At 41.1% G+C, this 25396-nt stretch overlaps 3 protein-coding genes across 8 annotated transcripts in view; 2 read left to right on the forward strand and 1 right to left on the reverse strand.

The window, feature by feature from the left end:
- The window catches only part of LOC123502157, a 10354-nt gene extending 1411 nt beyond the window's left edge, over positions 1-8943 (reverse strand). The window contains exons 1-5 of one of the 2 annotated variants that reach the window (XM_045251386.1): positions 8804-8942; positions 2866-3096; positions 2696-2788; positions 1939-2076; positions 1-208 (exon numbers count right to left, since the gene is read on the reverse strand). The exon at positions 1-208 is cut by the window's left edge and continues 1411 nt beyond it. In XM_045251386.1, coding sequence (XP_045107321.1) covers positions 190-208; positions 1939-2076; positions 2696-2788; positions 2866-3096; positions 8804-8877 — 555 coding nt within the window. In that variant the 5' untranslated portion in view covers positions 8878-8942 and the 3' untranslated portion in view covers positions 1-189. Of the gene's footprint in view, positions 209-1938; positions 2077-2695; positions 2789-2865; positions 3097-8803 lie in introns of both variants that reach the window. The other variant, XM_045251387.1, reaches the window with a different exon arrangement.
- Positions 8944-9821: 878 nt separating this feature from the next.
- LOC123502159 (histidine-rich glycoprotein-like) lies at positions 9822-11706 on the forward strand. Its single transcript, XM_045251388.1, has 2 exons — positions 9822-9942; positions 10791-11706. Exons 1-2 carry the CDS (start codon positions 9925-9927, stop codon positions 11223-11225), a joined length of 453 nt encoding a protein of 150 aa, XP_045107323.1. The 5' UTR covers positions 9822-9924; the 3' UTR covers positions 11226-11706.
- A 5856-nt stretch (positions 11707-17562) lies between these two features.
- Positions 17563-23281, forward strand: LOC123502155. 5 transcript variants are annotated; one of them, XM_045251382.1, is made up of 2 exons: positions 17563-17721; positions 17955-19163. In XM_045251382.1, the coding sequence occupies exons 1-2, from the start codon at positions 17704-17706 to the stop codon at positions 18531-18533; spliced, it is 597 nt and encodes a 198-aa protein (XP_045107317.1). In that variant the 5' UTR covers positions 17563-17703; the 3' UTR covers positions 18534-19163. The 5 variants fall into 5 exon arrangements, with proteins under 5 accessions (XP_045107317.1, XP_045107318.1, XP_045107316.1 ...); XM_045251383.1 differs by lacking the exon at positions 17955-19163 and adding an exon at positions 21571-23281 and having other exon boundaries at positions 17645-17721; XM_045251381.1 differs by lacking the exon at positions 17563-17721 and adding an exon at positions 17788-17888 and having other exon boundaries at positions 17921-19163.
- Positions 23282-25396: the final 2115 nt, after the last annotated feature.

Raw genomic sequence — 25396 nt, forward strand, 5'->3', positions numbered from 1 at the left:
ACCCAACACTATACATCTCCCTGATACTACTCTCTAAAGCCCTCCCTCACATCTCGTATCCTTGTCTCTCTCCTCGCCAGCCTCTACAAGCCCCTTGTCCCTGGCGAGGCTGCGTAGTGTCTAGGTGAGCTCTGAGTGACGCCAGCTGTTGGGAGTAGTGGCGGTGTGTGCGGTGAATGAGCAGGCGTCTTACGGTGTCCAGGCAGAGCTATAGAAGAAAGAGAGAGAGATAGGAAGAGAATGAAAGGGAGACAGAGGGAGAGAAAGGTAGAAATAGACATAAATAGATAAAGATACGGAAATAAAACGAAATAGAACTAGGCGTAGAGAGGGAGATAGAAAGAGGAAAAGAGATATAGAGATAGATAGAAAGAAAGGGAGACGAGATATAGAGAAAGACAGAAAAAATAGAGATAGATACGAACAAAACAAGGTGGAATGAGACACAGAAAGAGGAAAATAGAGGAGACGAAAAATAAATAAAGAAAAATATAACAGACAGAGAGAAATAGAGAAAAGCAGAGAGAGAGACACACAGAGACAGAAGTAGAGATTAGAATTCCTTATATGATACTGTAGTTGAATATTTGAAGTTTATGAGAATACAAGAGTTGAATTAAGCTTTTTTAATGTATATGAGTGAAATGATTTATAAGTGAGGAAGGAATAGACAAAATACTGATAAATTACGAGTTAGTAGGAGAAGAATAAGGAAAATTAAAAGATGAGGATATATTTCTTTTATGCTACTACTACTACTACTACTACTACTACTACTACTACTACTACTACTACTACTACTACTACCACTACTTCCTTTTGCAATTTTTCCGCCACCACCAACACCACCACCACCACCACCACTACTACTACTACAACTACTACTTCTACTACTACTACGAACCTTTCCCTTCAACAATTTTTCCACTACCACCATCACTATTACCACCACCACCACCATCACCACCACCACCACTACTACTACCACTACCACCACCACCACCACCACCACCACTCACCGTAACCTGTCGTGACCCGTGGCGGTAGTAACAAACATTAGCCTCCGTCAGGTGTAAGGGGGTAAGGGTGGCACGGGGGGCGAGGGACAGTCTGGGTGGGGGGCGGCGATCCCTTCCTGAGTGTGGGGTTCCCAAGGGCGCAGGTGTATCTCCACTACCCATTCCTGAGGCGAGGTGGCCTTGAGAGAGAGAGAGAGAGAGAGAGAGAGAGAGAGAGAGAGAGAGAGAGAGAGATTATCATACAGCACATTTACTCATACTAAGTGAAAATCAACCAATAAATAAATAAATAAATGAATAAATAAAGAGAGAAAGAAAGAAAAAATAGAAAAAAGGCAGAAAGTTTGTATTCCTAACTATTTTCTTGTATATTTCTTTTCATTACATCTTTTATTCTCTCTCTCTCTCTCTCTCTCTCTCTCTCTCTCTCTCTCTCTCTCACCTGCCTCCCGGCCTCCTCATCACACCAGCATCTATGGGGCGTGGCGACTCTGTGAGGGGGCGCCGCTCCCATTCCGCTCCCCTCCTGTCGCGGCCGAGGAGGGGAAGGCCTGAAAGAGAGAGAGAGAGAGAGAGAGAGAGAGAGAGAGAGAGAGAGAGAGAGAGTCAGTCAGTCAGTCACCATTATGAAGCATTATGAACCATTGTAGTGAAACTGCTTCGAATCTTGTCTTGTTTATGAACCCAGGAGCCATTTTGATTTCTTCCTTACTGTACCACTAGTCTATCTATCTATCTATCTATCTATCTATCTATCTATCTATCTATCTACCTGACTATCTATCTATCTATCTATCTTATCTATCATCAATAAAGTAACAAAAATTTTCTTTCTAGCATATCATAGCAAGACAGAAAAAAGTAAAGAGAGAGAGAGAGAGAGAGAGAGAGAGAGAGAGAGAGAGAGAGCAACACGCACCTTCGAGCAGTGTGTGTCGCGGGGCAGTGTTTGTTTACAACTGGGATGAAGAGAGCGCGGTATCTGTGCTCTCCGACAGGCGGCGTGAAGCGAGAGAGAGTCCAGGAGAGAGAGGCTGTGATGTGCTGCTGCTGGTGGCTGAAAGAGAGAGAGAGAGAGAGAGAGAGAGAGAGAGAGAGGCTGTGTTAATGCTCTCAATCCTTCCCTTTCACTTTTCTCTCTCTCTCTCTCTCTCTAATGGTTTTTCCAGGCGATAGATGGCGTTGTTTTGTTGGTTTGTTAGAGATGAATGTTTAATTAATTCTTCCTGATCAATTAACTGGCTTATGGTAAATAAAGAGAGATTTAGGTGTTTAAGAGGTGCGCGTGTGAATATTTGGTTTGTGTGTGGAAGTAAGTTAGTAGATAGAGAATAGATGATTGAGATAGTTAATTATGAAAAGAAAATGCAAGCAGGTAAAAGAAAGTTAATTCACTACTGCTACTATTACCACTACTATCACTACATCTACTACTACTACTACTACTTCTACTACTACTACTACTACTACTACTACTACTACTACTACTACTACTACTACTACTACTACTACTACTACTACTACTACTACTACTACACTGCACCACTACTACTGCTACTACTACTACTACTACTACTACTACTACTACTACTACTACTACTACTACTACTACCACCCCTATTCCCACCACTACTACTACTACTACTACTACTACCACTACAACAACTACTACTCACCCAGTTAGAGGAAGGCCCACGACCTTTCCCTCATCACTCACACCCAGATACACCGTCCCGCCCACGCCCGTGTTCAGAAGGGCGCCCACACTCCTGAATGGGAAAAAACAAAGAAAATCACCACACACACACACACACACACACACACACACACACACACACACACTCACGCGGAAACAGCACTCCTGGTTTTTTGTCTGGCGTCACGTGACCAGCTGGAGGGGAGGTCAAACACACTAATGTTCCTGTGACCTTTGAACTCGGTGCGAAGGTCTTCCGTGACGCTGACCTGTTGCCCCTTCACGTAATAGCGTTCGAGGTCAGCGGGGTCAGAGGAGAGGTCACAACGGGGGTCAGATGGACGGGTGAGGTTAAGGATGTGTTCAGAGGCCGCCATGTTGCTGAAGAGAGAGAGAGAGAGAGAGAGAGAGAGAGAGAGAGAGTTAGAGAAGTGCTAGTGTTGTTTTCTTTTTTCTTTTCTTTTTTTTTTTTTTTTACGTTGTTGTAAGGAATTGCTTGTGTGTATGTTTGTTTTGCTTTGTTTTACTTTGTTTTGGTTTGGTGTTTGTTTGTCTGTTTGTCTGTCTACCTGTGGCTTGATCTATTTTATCTGTTTATTTGTTCTTTCTTTATTTTCATTCCCCGATTTGATTCAATTTTTATTACTGTATTGCTATTTCCTCTTATTTCCTTATTTTTGTCTTATTTCTATTCTATTTCTACTTAATTTCTTCATTTTTACCTTTGTTCATACTTTATCTATACTCTACTTTATAATTTCTACCTTGTTCATCCTTTATCTTCACTCTATTTCCTTATTTCTATCTTTATTTCTAGCTTACTTCTTTATTTCTATCTTATTTCTATTTTATCTCTAATCTACGTCATTATTTCTATTTCTATTTCTATCTCACTTCAATATTTCTACCTTATCTCTAACTTATTTCCCTGTTACTGCTCTATTTCTTTATTTTCATCGTGTTTTTCCTCCAGTTTACTTTCAACCAGGTTCCTCCCTCCTTCTCGCACCCTCAGACACTTCTCGACACCTTCACACGCGCCATTAGTATTAGATCTGCCAGCCAGCGAAGAGGTGTGAATGAGAATGGAACACACACGCACACACACACACACACACACACACACACACACACACACACACACACACACACACACACACACCTGTTTATTCATTTATTTATTTATTTATTTTTATTTCTATGGTTGGTTGAGTGAAATACGTGTGGGGGTTGTAGTGTTTTAAGTTAGGTTAGGTTAGGTTAGGTTGAGTTACGTGTGTGTGTGTGTGTGTGTGTGTGTGTGTGTGTGTGTGTGTGTGTGTGTGTGTGTGTGTGTGTGTCCGTGCCAGCCACCGCCAGCCACTACTACGCACGGTAGAGGAGGAGGAGGAGGAGGAGGAAGAGGAGGAGGAATACAAAGGAATACAAAGGAAAGCTAAACAGCAACACACCTGTTGGTCCTTTCGAGGCTGTTTGGTAACTACTTCTAACTGGCTACAGATAAGAGAGACAGGACAGTACATGAGAAGGCTCCACCCACCGTTGGCATGGAAAATAGCTTGGAAAAGTACCATGCAGTATGGAAAAACTGACATGGAATTTTCACAGGAAAGGATGAAAGGAGATTCTATTATTCAGCCTACGGTGAACTCTACATGTCTATCTATAAGAAAGTTAATATAGTATCATGTTTAATTATTCAGACAAGAAGAGAGCTTGTTGGGGTTATTCTTTAAATATTTATCAATTTTGTTTTTGAATGATGCAATGGAAGTACTGTTTACTATTTCTGAAGGAAGCTTATTCCAAATGTTAACTATTCTATTAAAGAAAAAGTGCTTTGCCTCGTGGGTTTTAAAGCGTTTTGGTGTAATTTTAAATCCATTATTCCTTGTTATGGTGGAATGATCAATAGTAAAATATTTATTTACATCAAGGTTGTTGTATCCCTGAAAAATTTTGAAAACTTCGATTAGGTCTCCTCTTATCCTGCGCTTTGTTAAGCTGAATAAATTTAATGCTTCCAGTCGTTCCTCATACGGCTTGTTTCTCAATCTCGGAATCATCTTGGTCACTCTACGCTGGATCCTTTCCAGTTTTTCAATGTCTTTTCTGTAATATGGTGACCAGAACTGCACACAGTATTCAAGCTGAGGACGCACCAATGAGTTATATAAAGTAAGGATAACTTTTTCTGATTTAAATTCAAAGGTTCTTCCAATGAACCCAACTAATTTATTTGCATTCTTTACTGCTTCTGTGCAGTGTTTGCTCGGCTTGAGATCTTTAGACACCACAACACCAAGATCTTTTTCATTCTCAGCACTTGCCAGAGGTACATTACTCATTACGTATTTTGCTTGTACATTGTTACTTCCAATGTGTAGGACTTTACACTTTTCTATATTGAATTTCATTTGCCATTTTTCTGCCCAGCGTGTCAGTTTATTTAAGTCACACTGTAGTTCTTGCCATTGTGACGTTGATGTAACTTTGCTCATTATTTTGGTGTCGTCCGCGAATTTGCTTATTTTACAAGTGATTCCTTCATCAATATCATTAATATAAACAATGAAAAGAACTGGTCCTAATACAGAGCCTTGAGGAACACCACTTTTACATTGTGCCACTCTGATTCTTTTCCATTTATAACAACACGTTGCTTTCTGTCAGAGAGCCAGTCTTCCAGCCATTTCAGGGTATTTCCAGCTATGCCGTGAGCTTTTACTTTGCTGATTAGCCTCTTGTGAGGGACAGTGTCGAAAGCTTTCTGGAAATCAAGATAAATAACATCCACTGCTTTTGTCTCGTCATACGAGTTAAAAACTTCATAAAAGAAGTCTAGTAGGTTTGTTAAGCAGGATCTCTTGTTTCTGAAACCATGTTGTGAATCCTTCATGATCTTATTTTCTTCTAAAAATTTGACAATCTTATCTCTGAGGAGGAGGAGGAGGAGGAGACAAGAAGAAGAAGAAGAAGAAGAAGAAGAAGAAGAAGAAGAAGAAGAAGAAGAAGAGGAGGAGGAGGAGGAGGAGGAGGAGGAGGAGGAGGAGGAGGAGGAGGAGGAGGAGGAGGAGGAGGAGGAGGAGAAGAATGAACATCTATCCCAAATTTTATCTTTTATCACACTTCTTATCTCTCTCTCTCTCTCTCTCTCTCTCTCTCTCTCTCTCTCTCTCTCTCTCTCTCTCTCTCTCTCATTTATTCATATTCCTCCTTGCTCTCTTTCTCTCTTCTATTTGCCTCTCGCTCTCTTCTAACTTTTCCTCTCCCTTTTTTTCTCTTTCCTTTCTCCTTTTCTTTCATTTTTCTCTCTCTTTATTTTTCTCTATTGTCTTTCTAATAGTTCTTAATTTTTCCATCCTTTTCTCTTTTCCATCTTCTTGTTCTGTGTCTCGCTAATACTTGTCTAATTCAACTTTTCCTTCCTCTTTTCCTGATTCCGTTCTTTTTCTCTCTTTTTCTGTCATTTCATTCTCATTTCCTTGTCTAATCTAATCTTTTCCTTCTTCTTTTCCTAATTATGTTTTTTTTCTCTCCATTTCTGTCATTTGATTCTCATTTCTCGTCTGATCTAACCTTTTATTTCCTCTTTTCCTCTTTCTTTCGTCCTTTTCTCTGCCATTTCAATCTCATCATGTCTTGCATCTCTTGTCTCTCACGCCTACATTAACTCCCTACAGCTCACTCTTTATAGGCAAACATATGTTCCCCATGGCCTATCTTCACTATGCAACTAATTATTTCTCCTTTACTCTCTTCTTTTATTGCTCTATTCCTTTTTCTCTTTCTTTATTTTCGTTTTTAACTTTTATTTTTTCTATTTTTCTTTCTGTGTGTGTGTGTGTGTGTGTGTGTGTGTGTGTGTGTGTGTGTGTGTGTGTGTGTGTGTGTGTGTGTTTTGCTTCGTCTCATATATTTCTAACTATCTACTCAATCAGTTTTTTTTTTCCCTCTTTTTCTCTTTCTTTTCTCTTTCTGTCCCATCTCATCTTCAATTTCTTCTCCTTCACTCGTAATCTAACTTTCCTTCTTCTTTTCCTCTTTTTTTTTTTTTTATGGTCCTGCTTCCGTCCTCTTCTCTCTGTCATTTCAGTCTCACCTCATCTCTAATCTCATATTCTTCACGTGTAATTAAACTTTTTTCTTCCTCTTCTCCTCTTTTCGTCCATTTTTCTATTCTTTTCTGTCTTCCCTCTTTCATTTCAACCTCATTTAATCGGGTAACCTAAGTCTTTCTCCTCCCTTTCCTTTTATCCATTATCTTTATCTCCTCTTCTCTTAGTCATTTCAATCTTATCTCCTTTTCTTATCTACCTTTTCCTTTCTCTTTTCCTCCTTTTTCCCCTTTTTCGTCCTCTTCTCTTAGTCACTTCAATCTCATCTTATCTTCAATTTCTTCCCTTTCACGCCTAATCTACCTGTTTCTTTCTCTTTTCCTCTTCTACCTTCTTTCTCTCCTCTTTCTATCCTCTTCTCTCAATCATTTAAATTTTTTCATCGTACAACTTAACTTTTCTCCTCCTTTCCTTTTTCCATTCTTTTTATCTCCTCTTCTCTTAGTCATTCCAATATCATCTTATCTTATCTACCTTTTCCTTTCTCTTTTCCCCCTTTATCCTCTTTATGTCCTCTTCCTTCCGTCACTTCAGTCTTATCTCTTTTCCCCCAACGCCCAGCATCTCCCAGTCACAGTCAGCCACCGCCATCAAGGACTGTGCCTCCCACTACACTGGTGTCTCCTGCTGAAAAATACATAGGCACGTGGTAAGCAGGTCTGGATTACGTATGCTACATCTCTCACTTCCTTGTCCTTGGCGTCTTTGAAACACGGCATGACGGAGGGACAGTGTGGGAGAGAAAGAAAGGGAGGGAGGATGACAGGGTTACGAACACACGCGAAAAGCTTAATGACTTCCACGAGAACCTTTTAAACTATCACTAGGACAATCAAAACACGTAAAAAAAAAAACAATAATTTTCATTGGAACTTTTAAATTATCACTCAAACAAGCGTGGAAACTTTATCAACTTTCACTAGAACCTTTTAAACTATCACTAGAACAATTAAAACACGTAAGAAAAATACAATAACTTTCACTGGAACCTCTTAAATTATCACTCAAATCATAAACACGCGTGGAAACCTTATCAACTTTCACTAGAACCTTTTAAACAGTCATTAGAATCCCCCAAAAAAAATACGTGAAAAATGATAACTCCCACCACAACTTATCAATCTGTCACTAGAATAACAAAACCACTTAGAAACCTTAATAACTTCTACAGGAACCTTTTAATCTATCAATAGAATAACAAAGCCACTTCAAAAAAAACATAAATAACTTTCACTAGAATGTATTAATCACTAGAATCATCGAAACACTTATAAACTTCAATAACTTCCATCAGAACACTAGAATATATTATACTCTCACTAGAATCATGGAAATACTCGTACGTGAAGACCTCAACCATTTTCTGGCTAAACCGTCACTACCACCATAAAAACACCCTCAAAAATTCGTATAACTTCACCAATACTATTTTTCAAGGCCACAGAAATTACTAACCTGGTTCTTAAGACTATTTTTTTCTGTTAATAATAATAATAAAAAAAACTTGTTAATCCGTCACTAGAACCGTAAACACATCCTTGAAAACTCATATAACTTCACCAAGATTATTTTGCAAGGGTTCTCAAGACTGTTTCTCCTGTTAATAATGTGGAAATCTTGTTAATCTGTCACTGGAACCACAAAAAACACATAAACCAGCATCACTTCAACTAGACCCCTTTGAAAATAGTGAAGGCGAGGCGGAGAGATGTCACACAGAACCAAATCCACAGAAACAACATCAAATTAACACTCAAAAAGACACTAACACTAAAATAATAATAAATAATAGGTATACAGGTGTTCCAGGCCTCATTGATTACTTCTTTCCACCTTACCTTCACCTGCTTGCCATCTCTCTATCTTACGTGTAATAGCCAATGATAACACACACACATACACACTCTTTCTCTCTCTCAAGGTAAGGTAGTGTAAATAAACTGATAACTGATAACACGCGTTGGCCTTACCTGTGTCTCGGCCAGCATCGTGTGTTTCCAACGGGGCGACTTTTGAATGTTTGGGTATTTAATTTTCTGTTCATCTTATGTGATCTTGTTTGTGTTGTGACGTGTTAATGGTGGTGTTATTTTTATTTGTGTTCTTTTATGGTTGTAGTGTTGAGAGAGAGAGAGAGAGAGAGAGAGAGAGAGAGAGAGAGAGAGAGAGAGAGAGAGAGAGAGAGAGAGAGAGAGCGTGATAGTGACACACACGATAAAGCGGTATCATTCTAAGTGAGCGATAGTGACGCTCGAATAGAGAGTGATATATGGAAAGTGACAGTGACACGTATATGTATATCTTGTATTCCATGTGAGTGACAGTGACACTTTTCATCATTGTGTAGTGAGTGACAGACACACTAGCAAATATCATTATGTATTACAGATATGTATATAGTGTTTATTATTTTCAAGTATTTACCGAGGTTAGGTTTTAAGATAGGTAGCGCTCAAAACGCTACCTTTAACCTATAAAATACTTGCAAGCATTCACAATGCTAAAGTAACGCGCCTCTTCCACACCAATTATCGCATCATTGTATATATAAAAGAGAGAGAGAGAGAGAGAGAGAGAGAGAGAGAGAGAGAGAGAGAGAGAGAGAGAGAGAGAGAGATTGTGTAAATGAATGAAAAAAAATAAATAAAGGAAAAGAAAAGAAGGAAAATAACTGACTGACTGACTGAATGAATGAATGAATGAATGAAAATAGACATACATAAAATAAATAAGAGATGATAAAAGCTCTCTCTCTCTCTCTCTCTCTCTCTCTCTCTCTCTCTCTCTCTCTCTCTTTCTCTTTCTCTCACGTGCAAATCACAGTCATTTTTGCCTCGCCAAGGTTACCCAGAGTCTTGTGACCGTTCGGGTTGAGAACTTTCTGCCTCCTTAACATGCACAACCTTTCCTAGCCCTTACCGATGCCCAGCCGCTTTCCCCTGCACACACGACCACCATGGACACTCTGCCACCCCCCCTGCACATTCTCCCGCCCCCCTGCCCCCCTCCCTGGCCCGCTTTTTGAGTATATAAGGGGTCGTGTGATGGTGACTGGTACCTGAGTCTTACAAACCATCTGGTCTCGAGAATCATGGGTTACCTCGCTCAAGTTAGTTCTGTGTGTGTGTGTGTGTGTGTGTGTGTGTGTGTGTGTGTGTGTGTGTGTGTGTGTGTGTGTGTCTTTCTTTTTATCTTTTCTCTCTTTCTCTCTGTTTTTCTGTCTTTGTGAGTGAGTGAGTGAGTGAATGAGTGAGTGATGATTGGTTGGGTGAGTGAGTTTCTTTCTCTCTGTCTGTCTGTCTGTCTGTCTGTCTGTCTGTCTCTCTCTCTCTCTCTCTCTCTCTCTCTCTCTCTCTCTCTCTCTCTCTCTCTCTCTGATATTGCCAGTCTCTTTTTTATGTCTTCTTCTCTCTCTATCTTCCTTTTCTTCATAATTGTCACTTTTTATTCTTTATTCTTTTTATCTGTTTGTCTTTTTGTCTCTCTTTTCTACCACTCACTCACTCACTCACTCACTCACTCCACTCACTCCCTTTCTCCTTTCCTTCACTCTATCCTTCACTTCCTTCAAGATTTCCTCCCTCGCTCATTCATTTCTCCTCTCCTTCCCTCCCTCCCACCCTCTCACTCCCTCCCTCATTCCTTCCCTCTCTCTCTTTTACTCCCTCTTTTTCCTCTCATTCTCTCCTTTACTTATATTCTCCTTCCCTTTCACATTCTCTCACTCTCTCCTCTCTCCCTTTCACACTCACTCACTCACTCACACTCATTCCCTCACTCTCTTCTCTCTCTTCCTCTCTCCTTCTCTCTCTCTCTCTCTCTCTCTCTCTCTCTCTCTCTCTCTCTCTCTCTCTCTCTCTCTCATTCCCTCTCTTCATCCCTCACTCCCTCCAAGATTCCTCCTTCCTTTATTCATTTACTCACTCACTCACTCTCTCTCTCTCTCTCTCCCTCCAGGCTCTCCTTGCTGCCTTGCTGGTGGCCTCCGTATCAGCATCACCAACCCGCTTCCAAGACCGACACCATTCCCGGGAACCTGCCAACCCCCAGGAACAACACACCACCCTTGATCAACACGAAGAACCGGAAAACCACGAGACAGAACATCACGACACTGTAAACCACGAAGAGGAACACCAGGATACTGTACACCAAGAAGAGGAACACCAGAATACTCACGCTACGGAAAACCATGAAGAGGAACACCTGACTGAGGAACACCACGAGCCTGCTGGGCCACATTTCCTCGCAGGGGAACACCAGGCTGAGGAACACCAGACTGAGGAACACCAGGCTGAGGAACACCAGACTGAGGAACACCAGACTGAGGAACACCAGGCTGAGGAACACCAGGATGGGGAACACCATGATACGGCTCAGGGACATCATTAAAGTGGTGATGTGGTGATGTGGTGATGAGGTAAGAGTATATACAGACGTACACACGTACACAGTAGGTAATATACTGTTTTCTATACATATACATACATATATACATACTTATTTCATTCACTATACCGTACACACGCACACACACACACACACACACACATCAAGCCAGTTATCTCTGTCTGTATGTGCGTATGTGTGTGTATGTACGTGTGTGTATGTGTTACAAAGGTTGCCAGTTTTAATAAGACTACAAAAAATGCCATCTCAAAAATACAAAAAAAAAAAAAAAAAAAACTTGCCAAACTTCCATGTCAAATCTGTTAGCGATATCAAATTCTTTTAATCTTTTCTTCTTCCTTATTTTGTTCTCCATTTGTGTGTCTGTTCATCTTTCAACCCCTGCTGCTGCTGCTGCTGACGATGATGATGATGTTGTTTACTGGTTTGTTTGTTGTCCATTAAATCACAGCAAGATGGCAAATTAAGTCGTTTTATTACCTCCAATATTCATCGGTTTATTTTTATTTTTGTCTTTTTCTAATATATTGTGAAGCAGATCACTGTTTTACCTTTGTTCTCTCACCACGAATATTTCCCAAGGCCACAGAGATGACAAACCGGGTTCTCAAGAGTGTTTATCCTGTTAATAGCATAGAAATCTTGTTAATCTGTCACTGGAACCCTGAAAACATCCTTAAAAATTCTATAAATTCATTACAAGGTCACAAAGACGATTAAACGGGTTCTTAAGAGTGTTTATCCTATCAATAATATTGAAACCTTGTCAATCTGTCACTGAAGCCTTAAAAACACCCACAAATATGACTAGCAGGATTTTCAAGAGTGTTTATCTTGTCAATAGCGTAGAAACCTTGCCAATCTGTCACTAGAACCTTAAAAACATCCTTAAAAACCCCTGTCATTTCACTATGTCTATTTTCAAGGCCACAAATATAATAAGCTACGTTGTTTATTTATTTATTTTTCTTTCAAACTTGCTATCACAATCCTCCTCTCTCTCTCTCTCTCTCTCTCTCTCTCTCTCTTATTCTCTTCTGGCCTTGCTAAAACACCTACTTTCACTTCATCCTCCCCTCTCCTTGCCTCTCTCTATGTCTGTCTATATGTATGTATGTATGTATGTATGTCTTCTTGTTCTATTTTTTTCTTTTTTTACTTCTTCTTCTTCTTCTTCTTCTTCATTAGTTTATTGGCCCATTTCTATATTATGGTCGCTATTTTTGATAAGTCGCCTTCAATTTCCCCTTCCACCTGCCTGGTTGGTATCTCTCTCTCTCTCTCTCTCTCTCTCTCTCTCTCTCTCTCTCTCTCTCTCTCTCTCTCTCTCTCTCTCTCTCTCTCTCTTGTGTGCAGTCTTTCCATCTAATCTTTGCCCTTTCTCTCTTCCTCCTCCTTCCTTCTATAACACTCAGTAAAAAGTGTTAACCCCTTCAGTAGCATGACATGTTTCCATATTCATTCTGGTTACTATCTGGTGATTTTATACAGCTTCAGTAACTTATGTGGGGATTAAAATAGTGAAGAGTTTGGCCATTAATCTTCTGACCTCCATAAACCCTTCCTAATGTCAATAAAATGGTCTAATCGTACACAAATCTCAAAATGTGTCCCAGTATCAAAGGGCTGATTTTATACATCTTCAAAAACTTATGTGGGGATTGAAATAGTGAAGAGTTTGGCAATTAATCTCCTCACCTCCATAGACCCTTCCTAATGTCGATAAAATGTCGTGGTGCAGTGGAACCATGCGTGCTTTGGGGTCCGAGGGGTCTCCAAGCGCACGGGTTCCAATCCTATCCACGGTCTGAGTGCAGGTTGGGCTTCCTCACTCGGGGCAACGGTTTTCTAGCGGGTGGGCTTTGAGATCGGAGGTACCACAAAAAACATCCCCTTTAGCCCAGAAATTCCCGTGAAAAGTCCACATGGTATAAATAAAAAAAAAATAATCCTGTAATCTTACCCAAAACTCATGGTAAAAATGCGTCTCGGTACTGAAGAGGTTAGAATGAGTTGACTTCTTAAATGATCACTTGAGTCGATCATGGAAACCCTCTTGAAAACTCCCGTAACTGTTAAAACTAGTTAGATCCTTAAGAAATTAACGCTAGGTCCTTAAAAATAAAAACACCTTTGAATACTACACAGCTTGTTGAAATGACTTATACCTACTTATTTTACCACTAAAATCTTTAAAAATCACACTTGAAAATCCCCAATAACTTAAAACATGTCAGATCCTTAAAAAAAATAACACTAGAGTCATGAAAACACCTTTGAAAACGCCTAAAACATCTAGTATAACCTTTTAAAATGAGTCATACCTACTTATATTACCACTAGAATCTTTAAAATCACATTTGAAACCACTCCTGCTGATAAAACTAGCTAGATCCTTAAGAAATCAACGCTAGAATCATCAAACACCCTTGCAAACTCCTACAGCTTCTAGCACAGCCTGTTGGAATGGGTTGACTCCTTAGAATACCACTCGCCATGAACTCACTTGAAACCTCCTTAATTGTCGACACTGGTTAGATCCTTCAGAAACCAGCTAGTCATGAAAACACCCCATAACTTCCAATACAGCCTATCATAACTAGTGAATTTCTTATTACACAACCACTAACCATGAAAACAACCATCAAAACAGCCCCATATCTTCCATGACAGCTCAAAACTAGTTATATCTCTATTCAACTACTGCTAGAATCACACAACGCCTTTGAAAACACCCATAACATCCACTAAAGCTTTTTAAAACTAGTTAGAGCTTTCTTCAGCTATTGCTAGAATCATGTGACATTCCATAACATCCACTAAAGCTTGTTAAAATTGGTTAGATCTTTGCTTTACTGCTTCTATAATCATGCAACACCCTTGAAAACATCCATAACATACACTGAAGTCTTTTAAAACTAGTTAGAGCTTTCTTAGACTATTGCTAGAATTATACAACGCCCTTGAAATCATCTAGAACATGCACTACAGCCTCTTAAAACTGGTCAGATCTTTGCTTCACTACTGCTAAAATCGTACGACACTCATAACATCCACTATAGTCTTTTAAAACTAGCTAGATCTTTGTTCCTCTACTTCTATAATCATACAGCACCCTTGGAATCATCTATAACATGCACTACATCCCATAACATCCACTATAACTTGTTCAAACTACGCACATCCTTGTTCCATTACTATTAATCATGAAAGACGCTCCTGAAAATCCAAATACCTTGCAGTACAGCCTGTTAAATCTAGTTAGGATGACGCAACACCGAGCCTTTTCAGAATATGTAAGACTGTGAAAACGCCGGAGATCCTATTTTGTATTTAGCGCAGAGAGTGATCCTTCCCCTCCCACCCTGTTACTCGATACTCTCTCCCCCCCTCCCAAAGGCCCCTAGTCAATAAATTACCACCGGTTTGTACCAGTTCTGTTCACCTACACCCCCTCTTCTCTCTCTCCCCCCCACCATCACAGCCACCAGTTCACACCAGTAAGCTAGTTAAGGCCAATATTACGAAGCAGCCCTATGCATCATCTCTTCTATTTCCAAAGGGTTCTAGTTAAGGTTACAAGGGTTTCTAAGGGTGTTTTTATAGTTCTAGTGACAGATTAACAAATTTCTATATTATTAAGAGGAGAAACCGTCTCAGAACCTGGTTAATCATCTCGCTGGCCCTGAAAAATTGTTCTGGTGAAGTAACACGGGTTTTTAAGGATGGTTTAAAAGTTCCAGTGAGATTAACAAGATTTCTACATTATTATCAGGAGAAACAATATTAAAAATCTCGGTTAATCATCTCTTTGGCCTTGGAAAATAGTTCTGGTGAGGTAACACGGGTTTTTAAGGATGCTTTTATAGTTCCAGTGACAGATTCACAGGATTTCTACATCATTATCAGAATAAACAGTATTGAGATGCCATCTAATCATCTCTATGGCCTTAGAAAACAGTCTTGGTGAAGAGACACGGGTTTTTAATGGTGTTTTTAAAGTTTCAGAGATAAATTAACAGGATTTCTACATCATTATCAGGAGAAACACTATTGAGAATCCCATCTAATCATCTCTGTGTCCTTTTAAAACAGTCGTGGCGAGAAAGCACATAATTTCTAGATACAGATCGAAGAGAGGCGAGTGTAATGACCTCATGGCCAAGTAAGTGTTAAGGTGAGCAACTTCGCACCACCACCACCACCACCACCACCACCACCGACAATGCAGCAAATGTCATGGTTCCTTTCGTCCTTATTTCAATAGACACCATTTTGTTGTACTGGTTTCGTGTGTGCTTGCTTCATTCCTCTCCTTCCCTCCTTCTCTCCCTCCTTCCTTCCCTCCCTCTCTCTCTACTTTTCTGCCTCACTTCTTACTTCCCTCCCTCCTTCCCTCCTTCTCTCCCTTCCTCTCTTTCCAACTTGCAATATGTACTCATTATTATTCTCTTCGCTCTGTTGACCCAAGACCGTTCAGGCTTCTCCTCCTCCTCCTCCTCCTCTTCCCAAGTTGTAACACTGTGGCTGCGTTCTCAGTCACTCCATGGTTTTATTTTATTTTTTCTTCTTTTCTTTCTTGTTTACGTGATATTTGTACTGGTCAATGGATACCAAAAGAGAGAAAATAAATAGAAGAAAGGCCCTCTGTAATTGTCAGATTGCTAAGAGTACAACAAAATATAATGTTCTAAAATTGAGGAAGTGTTTCTCCTTGCTAAGAAATGTAGCAATCTTGATAATCTGTCACTGCAACCACGGAGATTCAATGGAAAAACCTGTGCCGCTTCAATTGTACTCTCTTGATAGTGTAAGTGAGGTGCGAACGTGTTAATTTCCTCCACTAGAAATGTAAAAATCTTGTTAATCCCTTCACCACCATGACGCGTTTCTATATTCATTCTGCTTACTATTTGGCAATTTTATACTGCCTCAGAAACTTATGTGGGGAGTTAAAAAAGTGAAGATTCTATACCGTTAATCTTCTGACCTCCATAGACCCTTCCTAATGTCAATAAAATGGTCTAATCGTACACAAATTTCAAGGTAAAAATGAAGCCCAAAGGTATTTCGCCCATAGAAATATAGAAATCTTGTTAATGTGTCACTACAACCATGAAAACACAATGGAAAACCTGTGCCATGTTTTATAATAGTGGAGGTGTGGTGCAAATATGTTTCTCTTGCTAAAGGTATAGAAATCTTGTTAATCTATTACTACAACCGTGAAGATACAGTGAAAAACCTGTGTCACTTCACTTACAGCCTCTTGTTACTGTAGGAGTGGAGGAGCGCGGAGAAGTGTTTGAGTAAAAGGACATTGATCTATTATGAGTTGGCGATGGGACGCACGCCTGCAGACCGTTACTCGCGCCGTCATGTGTGTTTTGATGAAAGTTCTCAAGTTACCCCGACAGTACAGAGCAATGCATCCATCCGCCATTGTGATGAAAGCTCCACAGCCAGTATTATTGCAGGGAATCTTTGCAGACCTTATTTGCAAACGCCTCGCTCTCTCGTGAAGCAGAATTAATTAACAGTCTCTTCTGGAAGGTGCTGGAGGTTGTCGAGGGAGTTTCTGTGGTTGTAGCGATTGTTTGGCAAAGATAAGATTTGATAAGATAAGATAAGATATTTAATTTAATAAAATGGTTTATCTTACCCTATCTGATCTTTGTCAAACTATCGCTACGACCACGAGAACTCCCTTGGCAACCTCAGCACCTTCCAGAACAACTTGTGGAAACTAGAATAAAGATAAGACGAAGAGAAGTATAAGAATACATATCTAGACTTCTTTTCAAAGGACTGATGAAGCAAAACCTTTGTTAAACTATCGCTGGAACCACCAAAAACACCACTGGCAACCTTCAACACCTTCCAGAAGTGCCTGGTGAATCTCATAAATAGAGAGATTTTTCAAAATGTTGATCTACTCTTTTTTGCAAAAATATCGCTTCTTTTCAAGGCACATATGAGGCAGAATCTTTGTTGAACTATCTCAAGAACCACAAAAAAAAAAGGACACCCTCTACAACATCCATTAGCATCCAGCAAAGCCTGTTCAAACTAGCAAATTTATCCTTCCTTGCACAAACATTGCTTCTTTTCAAGGCACATATGAAACAGAACCACACACAAAAGACACAATCTACAACATCAACGGGCATCCAGCAAAGCTTGTTCAAACTAGCGAATCCAGATATAACGAGGAAATACCTGAGAATGTAGACCCAGACACAACCACAAGGGCATTAGGGACGCAAGACACAGCAATACCCGCCTCTATCCAGCTCTAGGTAGTAGGCCGTCAGGTTCCTGCACGCCCCTGACTGTCTTTCGTCCCACCTAACCCCACCACAACCCCCGCCTACGCTGCTCCCACGCCCACACCACTCACGGGTATAAAGAGACAAGCAGGCGTGGTGAAGGCGCAGATCGTCAACTGAAGAGTGTCCAGATGGCTTCTCTCATTCAGGTGATTTGTGTGTGTGTGTGTGTGTGTGTGTGTGTGTGTGTGTGTGTGTGTGTGTGTGTGTGTGTGTGTGTGTGTGTGTGTATGTGTGTGTGTGGTTTTGTTCTGAAGTGCTGTTATCTGAATCGCCTACTTCCCCTTTCTTTCTCTCTCTCTCTCTCTCTCTCTCTCTCTCTCTCTCTCTCTCTCTCTCTCTCTCTCTGCTCCTTCACCACACCTTCACCGCCTCCTTTCAGGTCTTCCTCGCCGGGGTGCTGTTGGTGGGCTTCGTGGCGGCTGCTCCTGTTGCTGACGAAGAATACCACACCAGCTTTGGCTTCAAGAGCGAGGAGCCTGGCCACGGGGAACAAGCACCCGAGAAACCTGCCAGTGAATTCGACGAGGTTTTCTACCACGACCAGCCAGCACATGACGACCCAGCACCCGAGGAACCAACACGAGAGGAACCTATCCATGATTTCGTCCCAGTGTTCCACCATGACGATACAGCATACGAGACAAGCGCCGGGGAACATTCATTCTCCTTCTCTGACGACCAGGGCCACTCCTCTACCTTCGACGGCACTGAACACGCCATCCCACACCACGAACTAGCTGCGGCACACGAGACCCCGTTGTTTGCCCACGAGGACGCTGTAACGGAAAACCACGAGGAGTATGAGCGATCCTTTGGGGCCGATGACTCCCAGCACGAGGATACAGTGACTGAAACCCCGAGCCACTCCTTCCTACCATCCTTCCCTCAGAATCCCTTCAATCACGACACTACCCACGAGGAGGAGGAGGAGGATCATGGGAGTTTTAGCCGCCATTAGTCAACACACCACTAATTCCTTCCCTGTCCATCACCACGAGCAGGAGGCGGCGGTCACCCATCCACGCACTAACCAGACCCAACGCTTTTTAACCTCACTGATCCAATAACAAGCCGTGCATTCAATATGGAGTCTGCCTGTGTCAGTTCAATTACAGCCTCTTGCATAGTGGAGGAGGAGTGCAAAGGTGTTTTTCCTTGCTAGAAGAGTAGAAATCTCGTTAAGCTGTCACTTTTTCTTGTTAAAAATGTTGAAATTTTGTTGAGCTGTCACTACAACAATAGAAAATACAACGTGAAACCTGTGCCACTTTAATTACAGCTTCTTGATAGTGGAGGTCCAGTGCAAAGATGTTTTTGCTTGCTAAAAGTGTAGAAATCTTGTTGATATGTAACTACAACCATAAAAAAAACATAATGGAAAACCTGTGCCATTTTTATTATACCCTCTTGGTAGTGGAGGGCCGGAGCAGAGGTGTTTCTCCTTGCTAAAAGTGTATAAATCTTGTTAACCTGTCAACACAACCATAAAAACACAATGAAGACCTGTGTCACTTCACTTACACCCTCTTGATAACAGTGGAGGTGTAGAGCAAAAAATGTTTCTCCTTGATAAAATGTTGAAATCTTATTAATCTGTCATTTTCCTTAATAGAATATTGAAATTTTGTTAAACTGTCCTTTTTCTTTGTTAGAATGTTGAAATTTTGTTAATCTGTAATTTTTCCTTGTTGAAATGTTGAAATCTTGTTAAATTGTCACTTTTCCTTATTAAAATGTTGAAATCTTGTTAATATGTCACTTTTCCTAGTCAGAATGTTGAAAACTTGTTAATCTGTCACTTTTCCTTGTTAAAATGTTGAAATCTTGTTAAATTGTCACTGCAACCATGAAAATACGGTAGAAACCTGCGTCACTTTAATTGGACCTTCTTGATATTCTACTTGGGTAGCAAACGTGTTTTTCCTTGCTAATAATGTAGAAATGCTGTTAATCTGTCACTGCAACCACGAAAACACAATGGAAAACTTGTGTCACTTCAATTATACCTTCTTGATAGTAGTGGAAACGTGGCGGAGGAGTGTTTGAGTAAAAGGACATTGATCTATTTGGAGTTGGCGATGGGACGCATGCCATCTCGCGCCGTCATGTGTGTTTTGATGAAAGTTCTCAAGTTACCCCGACAGTACAGAGCAATGCATCCATCCGCCATTGTGATGAAAGCTCCACAGCCAGTATTATTGCAGGGAATATTTGCAGACCTTATTTGCAAACGCCTCGCTCTCTCGTGAAGCAGAATTAATTAAGTCTCTTCTGGAAGGTGCTGGAGGTTGTCGAGGGATAGTTTGACAAAGATAAGATGAGATAAGATAAGATATGCAATTTGATAGTAAAGTATATCTTATCTTATCTTGTCATGTCTTTGTCAATCTATCGCTGCAACTACGAAAAACTTCCTTAGCAACTTCCACCACCTTCCAGAACAGTTTATTGAAACTAAAGTAAAAATTCATGTAGAGGCCATTTTTGACAAGACATATCAAGGCTTCTCTTCAAGGGACTCATGAAGCAGAATCTCAGATAAATTATCCCTAGAACCATGAAAAACTCCACCGGCAGCCTTCAGCACCTTCCAGAACAGCTTGTCCAAACTAAAGATATGACGAAACACACTTAAAGACTTCCATAACTTCATTTAAAGCCTTTGAAAACAGTGAAGTGTAGGTGTTTCAGATTACAGACCTTCCTCCCCTGTCCACCCTCACACTCCACCACCATCACCACCACAACCACCACCCTACCAATGAATCCCTTCCCTCTTCCCCCGACCGTCCCAGGCAGTGTTGCCAAATCCTCAGTTTACCCTCCTTATGCTTGTGTTCTGAAAGGCCTTGCTCTCTCACCACGACAGTTCTCCAAGGCCACAGAGACGACTAGCCGGATTTTGAAGACAGTCTCTCCTTATAACAATCTAGAAATCTTGCCAGTCTACCATTAGAAACAAAAAAATACGCTTAAAAACACGGATACCTTCAAGTAGAGTCTTTGGAAGCAGTGATGGCAAGAGAGTAAAGCGTTTCAGAATACAAACTTAAACCATGACATGTTATCATATTCATTCTTTTTACTATTTTGTGGTTTAATACAGCTTCAGATTAAAATAGTGAAGATTCTGGCCATTAATGTTCTGGCCTCCATAGACCCTTCTAATGTAAGTAAAATCATCTAATCGTACACAAAACTCGTGGTAAAAATGCGTTCCAGTACTGAAGAGGTTAAGTTTAGCATCTAGTTCCCGTTTTCTTCAGCCCCTCCCCCGGAACAGTCATAGACACAGGACAGGACGGGCATTAGGGAGGCGAGACAGCAATACCCGCCTCTATCCAGCTCTAGGTAGTAGGCCGTCAGGTTCCTGCACGCCCCCTGACTGTCTTTTGTCCCATCTAACCCCACCACACCCCCGCCCACGCTGCTCCCACGCCCACACCACCCACGGGTATAAAGAGACAAGCAGGCGTGGTGGAGGCGCATATCGTCAACTAAAGAGTGTCCAGATGGCTTCTCTCATTCAGGTGTGTGTGTGTGTGTGTGTGTGTGTGTGTGTGTGTGTGTGTGTGTGTGTGATTCACCTCGGTCGTCTGCTGGTCATCCAGCCAGTCTTCCCATTACGGAGCGAGCTCAGAGCTCATAGACAGATCTTTGGGTAGGACTGAGACCACAACACACTCCACACACCGGGAAAGCGAGGCCACAACCCCTCCAGTTACATCCCTACCTATTTACTGGGATAATACTACGTACTATGAACAGGGGCCACACATTAAGAGACTTCCCATCTGCCTCGCCGCTTACCGGGATTCGAACCCGGACCTCTCGATTGTGAGTCGAGCCTGCTACCACTACACTACGCGGTGTGTGTGTGTGTGTGTGTGTGTGTGTGTGTGTAGTTTTGTCTAGAGTGCTGTGTTATCTGAATCGCCCACTCTCTCTCTCTCTCTCTCTCTGTTCCTTCACCACACCTCCATCGTCTTCTTCAGGTCTTCCTCGCCGGGGTGCTGCTGGTGGGCTTCGTGGCGGCTGCTCCTGTGGCTGACCGTTACTTCTACAGCAGCGGTGGCTACAAGGGCGAGGAACCTGGCGATTATCCCATCGACGATTATTCACACCACGTCCCAACCTACGGGGAACCTGAGTATCCCTCCTTCGATGATGGTGGTTTAGTCGTAGATTATGTCGAGACAGCATATGAGACAAACGCCGGGAAACTTCCCTTCTCCCACGATGACGACCAGGGCCACTCCTCTACCTTCGACGGCCTTAAACACGCCTCCCCGCACCACGAACTAGCTGCGGAACACGAGGTCCCGCTGTCCGCCCACGAGGACGCTGTAACAGAAAACCACGAGGCCGAGGACTCCCAGCACGAGGATACAGAGTTCTCTTCAGTGACTGAGGCCCCGAGCCACTCCTTCCTACCATCCTTCCCTGAGCCGGAGCCTGAGATTCCCTCCACTCACGACACTGCCCACGAGGAGGAGGAGGAGGAGGATCATGGGAGTTTTAGCCGCCATTAGTCAACACACCACTAATTCCTTCCCTGTCCATCACCACGAGCAGGAGGCGGCGGTCACTCATCCACGCACTAACCAGACCCAAAGCTTTTTAATCTCACTGATCCAATAACAAGCCGTGTATTCAATATGGAGTCTGCCTTAGCCTTCCACCACGACGAGGACGCTCAAGACCACGCCTAACTCTCTGTAAGCGAAAGAATCATAGCCTAAATGAAGTGGAATACCAAAACACCCTTCTGTCCCTCCTTCATTCAACAAGTACTAGTGGAAAACGCGCAAAGAGTCACATCCCAGCTATACCAGCCTCACAAATCACTGCCAAGGACTACAAAATTTAATGTTATCTCCCACAAACCGGAAACTGCCGTGACAGAACCCAAACATCGGACAGCACTCTGAAACACCTCCACTACACACCTTCATTCCAAGACTGTAGTTGAAATGACGCGGGTTTTCCAGGGTGTCTTTAGGGTTCCAGTGAAAGACTAACCACATTTCTACATGATGAATAGGACAAACACTCTTGAGAACCTGGCCACTCTTCCCTGTGGCCTTTGAAAATAGTCGTGATGAGAAGTATAAAGCGATTCACCACACCAAACTCTTCGGCTTGATTGAGCTGCATTTCTGAGCCGCTGGAATAGTAAAGGGGAAACAACCACCTTCACACACACCTTACACCTTACCACACACCACACGCAGACAATAACAAGTGTGTGTGTGTGTGTGTGTGTGTGTGTGTGCGTGCGTTGACAGTCCCGTTACTCACTTTGATTTCATTTTGGTTGAGTTTTTTAAGATACAAATATTAGAGAAAGTGTTCACGGTAGCCAAAACACTGTCACCATTTATCGTATAGCTAGTAGTTGTGATCCCTTTGTTGTTCATTGCATTGGTGACTGTTTTGGTGCCTTACAAATCATCTTGTTTAATTGTTTGTTGTGAAAAATGTTTATATGTGGTTTCATCTGGATTGTTACTCTTTGTTTGTTTGTTTGTTTGTATATGTTTTACTAGTTAGTTCAATTTGTTGTTGTTTTGTTCCTGTTCTGTTTATTTCATTTGAAGTTTTCCCTTGTTTGTTTGTCTGTTTGTTTTTTATCTGTATTTTTCATGTATATCTCTGAAGAACACCATGATATTATACATTATTAAAACAGATTCGGCGAAAGTATATCGTCATTTTTTCTTCGTCCTCTATACAGTACACACACACACACACACACACACACACACACACACACACACACACACACACACACACACACACACACACGAAGGCTTCATCTTTATCCTGTTCAATTTAACATCAAAGAACAAGCGCTGGTTTACCCATTCATCTCTTTAAGTCACCCTTACGTGAACCCACTCAAAGAAAACGAAGATACGAGTGACCACTGATATATAAATAAACTAATACTTAACCAAGAACAATAAAAAAAAAAAAAAACGAAACTTAAAATTTTCCTCCTCCATTGTCTTTACCAGAGAGAGAGAGAGAGAGAGAGAGAGAGAGAGAGGTGTTGAAAGTCAAATATACTGTACCCAACAAAATACACTCTCAAATATATTGCTAAGTTTCTACCTCTATAAGTTTGTAGGCTCTAGTGGAAGTTAGTGTGGTGTTCATATGTGCTTTTTTTTATGGTTCTGGTAGCAGTTTAACAAGTTCTGGCGGGAATTGATTGGTTTCTCAAGTGCTTCCTACATTCTAGTGGTAGTTTATGAGGCTGTGTTGAACTCTTGTGGAAGCTGCTGTGGTGTTAAAAACTTGGAAATGTGTGTTTTTATGGTTGTGGTAGCAGTTTAACAAGTTCTGGCGGGAATTGATTGGTTTCTCAAGTGCTTCCTACATTCTAGTGGTAGTTTATGAGGCTGTGTTGAACTCTTGTGGAAGTTACTGTGGTGTTAAAAACTTGGAAATGTGTGTTTTTATGGTTGTGGTAACAGTTTAACAGGTTCTGGTTGGAGGTGGTGGGTTTTTCAAGTGCTTCTTATATTCTGGTGATAGTTTAACCCCTTCAGTACTGCGAAACATTTTTACCTTGAGTTTGGGTATGATTAAACGATTTTACTTACATTAGGAAGGGTCTATGGAGATCAGAAGATTAATGGGCAGAATCTCCACTATTTTATTCCCTACATAAGTTTCTGAAGCTCTATGAAATCGCCAAATAGTCACCAGAAGGAACATAAAAGCGCGTCATGGTAACTGAAGGGATTGAGAGACTGTGGTGAGATTCTAGTGGAAGTTCAAAGGTATTCAAAGGTGTATGTTTATGGTTGTGGTAGCAGTGTAACAAGTTCTGGTTGGAGTTGGTGGGTTTCTTAAGTACTTCCTACATTCTGGTGACTGTTTATGATCGCTCTGTGGTGGAAATGACTCAGGTTTTCAAGGATGTGTTCAGGATTCTTGTGCTAGTCTTAAAGGGGCCTTGCGTAAAGTGTCCAAATTATTGTTTATCTTTGACTAGAACCGTAAATAAACATCCTTGTAAATTAGTGTAACTCCAGCATGATTTAGAAAAAAAACATCCTTATAGAAACATCCTTTTAAAAACATCCTTCAAAATTCGTGTAACTTCACCACGACTAAAAAAACATACTTAGAGAAACATCCTTTTAAAACATCCATATAAACACGTGTAACTCCACCACGAAAAAAAAAAAAAACTTATAGAAACATCCTCTTAAAAACATCCTTACCTTCACCACGACTATAAAAAAAAAAACATCCTTAGAGAAACATCCTTTTAAAACATCCTTAAAAACCTGAGTCACTCCACCACGACTACAAAAACATCCTTAAAAACCTGTGTCACTCCACCACGACTACAAAAACATCCTTATAGAAACATCCTTTTTAAAATATCCTTTAAAAACATCCTTAAAAACCTGTGTCACTCCACCACGATTACTAAAACATCCTTATAGAAACATCCTTTTAAAATATCCTTAAAAACCTGTGTCACTCCACCACGACTACTTTCAAAGGCCACAGAGAGGATAAGCTACATTCTTAAAACTATTTCATCTATCAATAACACGGAAACCTCATCAATCTGTCACTAGAACCATTAACCCTTTCAGTACTGGGACACATTTTTTACGATGAGTTTTTGTATGATTAGACAATTTTATTTGCATTAGGAAGGGTCTATGGAGGTCAGAAGATTAATAGCCAGAGTCTTCACTATTTTAATCCCCACATAAGTTGGTGAAATAGTAAGCAGAATGGATATGGAAACGCGTCATGGTACTGAAGGGGTTAAAAACAACATTGAAAATA

The sequence above is a fragment of the Portunus trituberculatus genome, chromosome 10, assembly GCF_017591435.1.
Source record: "Portunus trituberculatus isolate SZX2019 chromosome 10, ASM1759143v1, whole genome shotgun sequence".
Taxonomy (NCBI): Eukaryota; Metazoa; Arthropoda; class Malacostraca; order Decapoda; family Portunidae; genus Portunus; species Portunus trituberculatus.

Bases quoted from the DNA above. Each gene is read 5' to 3' on its own strand.
- LOC123502155 (XM_045251381.1), top strand. From the start codon at position 17,803: ATGTGTGTGTGTGGTTTTGTTCTGAAGTGCTGTTATCTGAATCGCCTA. The intron at 17,889-17,920 runs CTCTCTCTCTCT...CTCTCTCTCTCT, and splicing joins CTCTCTCTCTCTCTCTCTCT to GCTCCTTCACCACACCTTCA.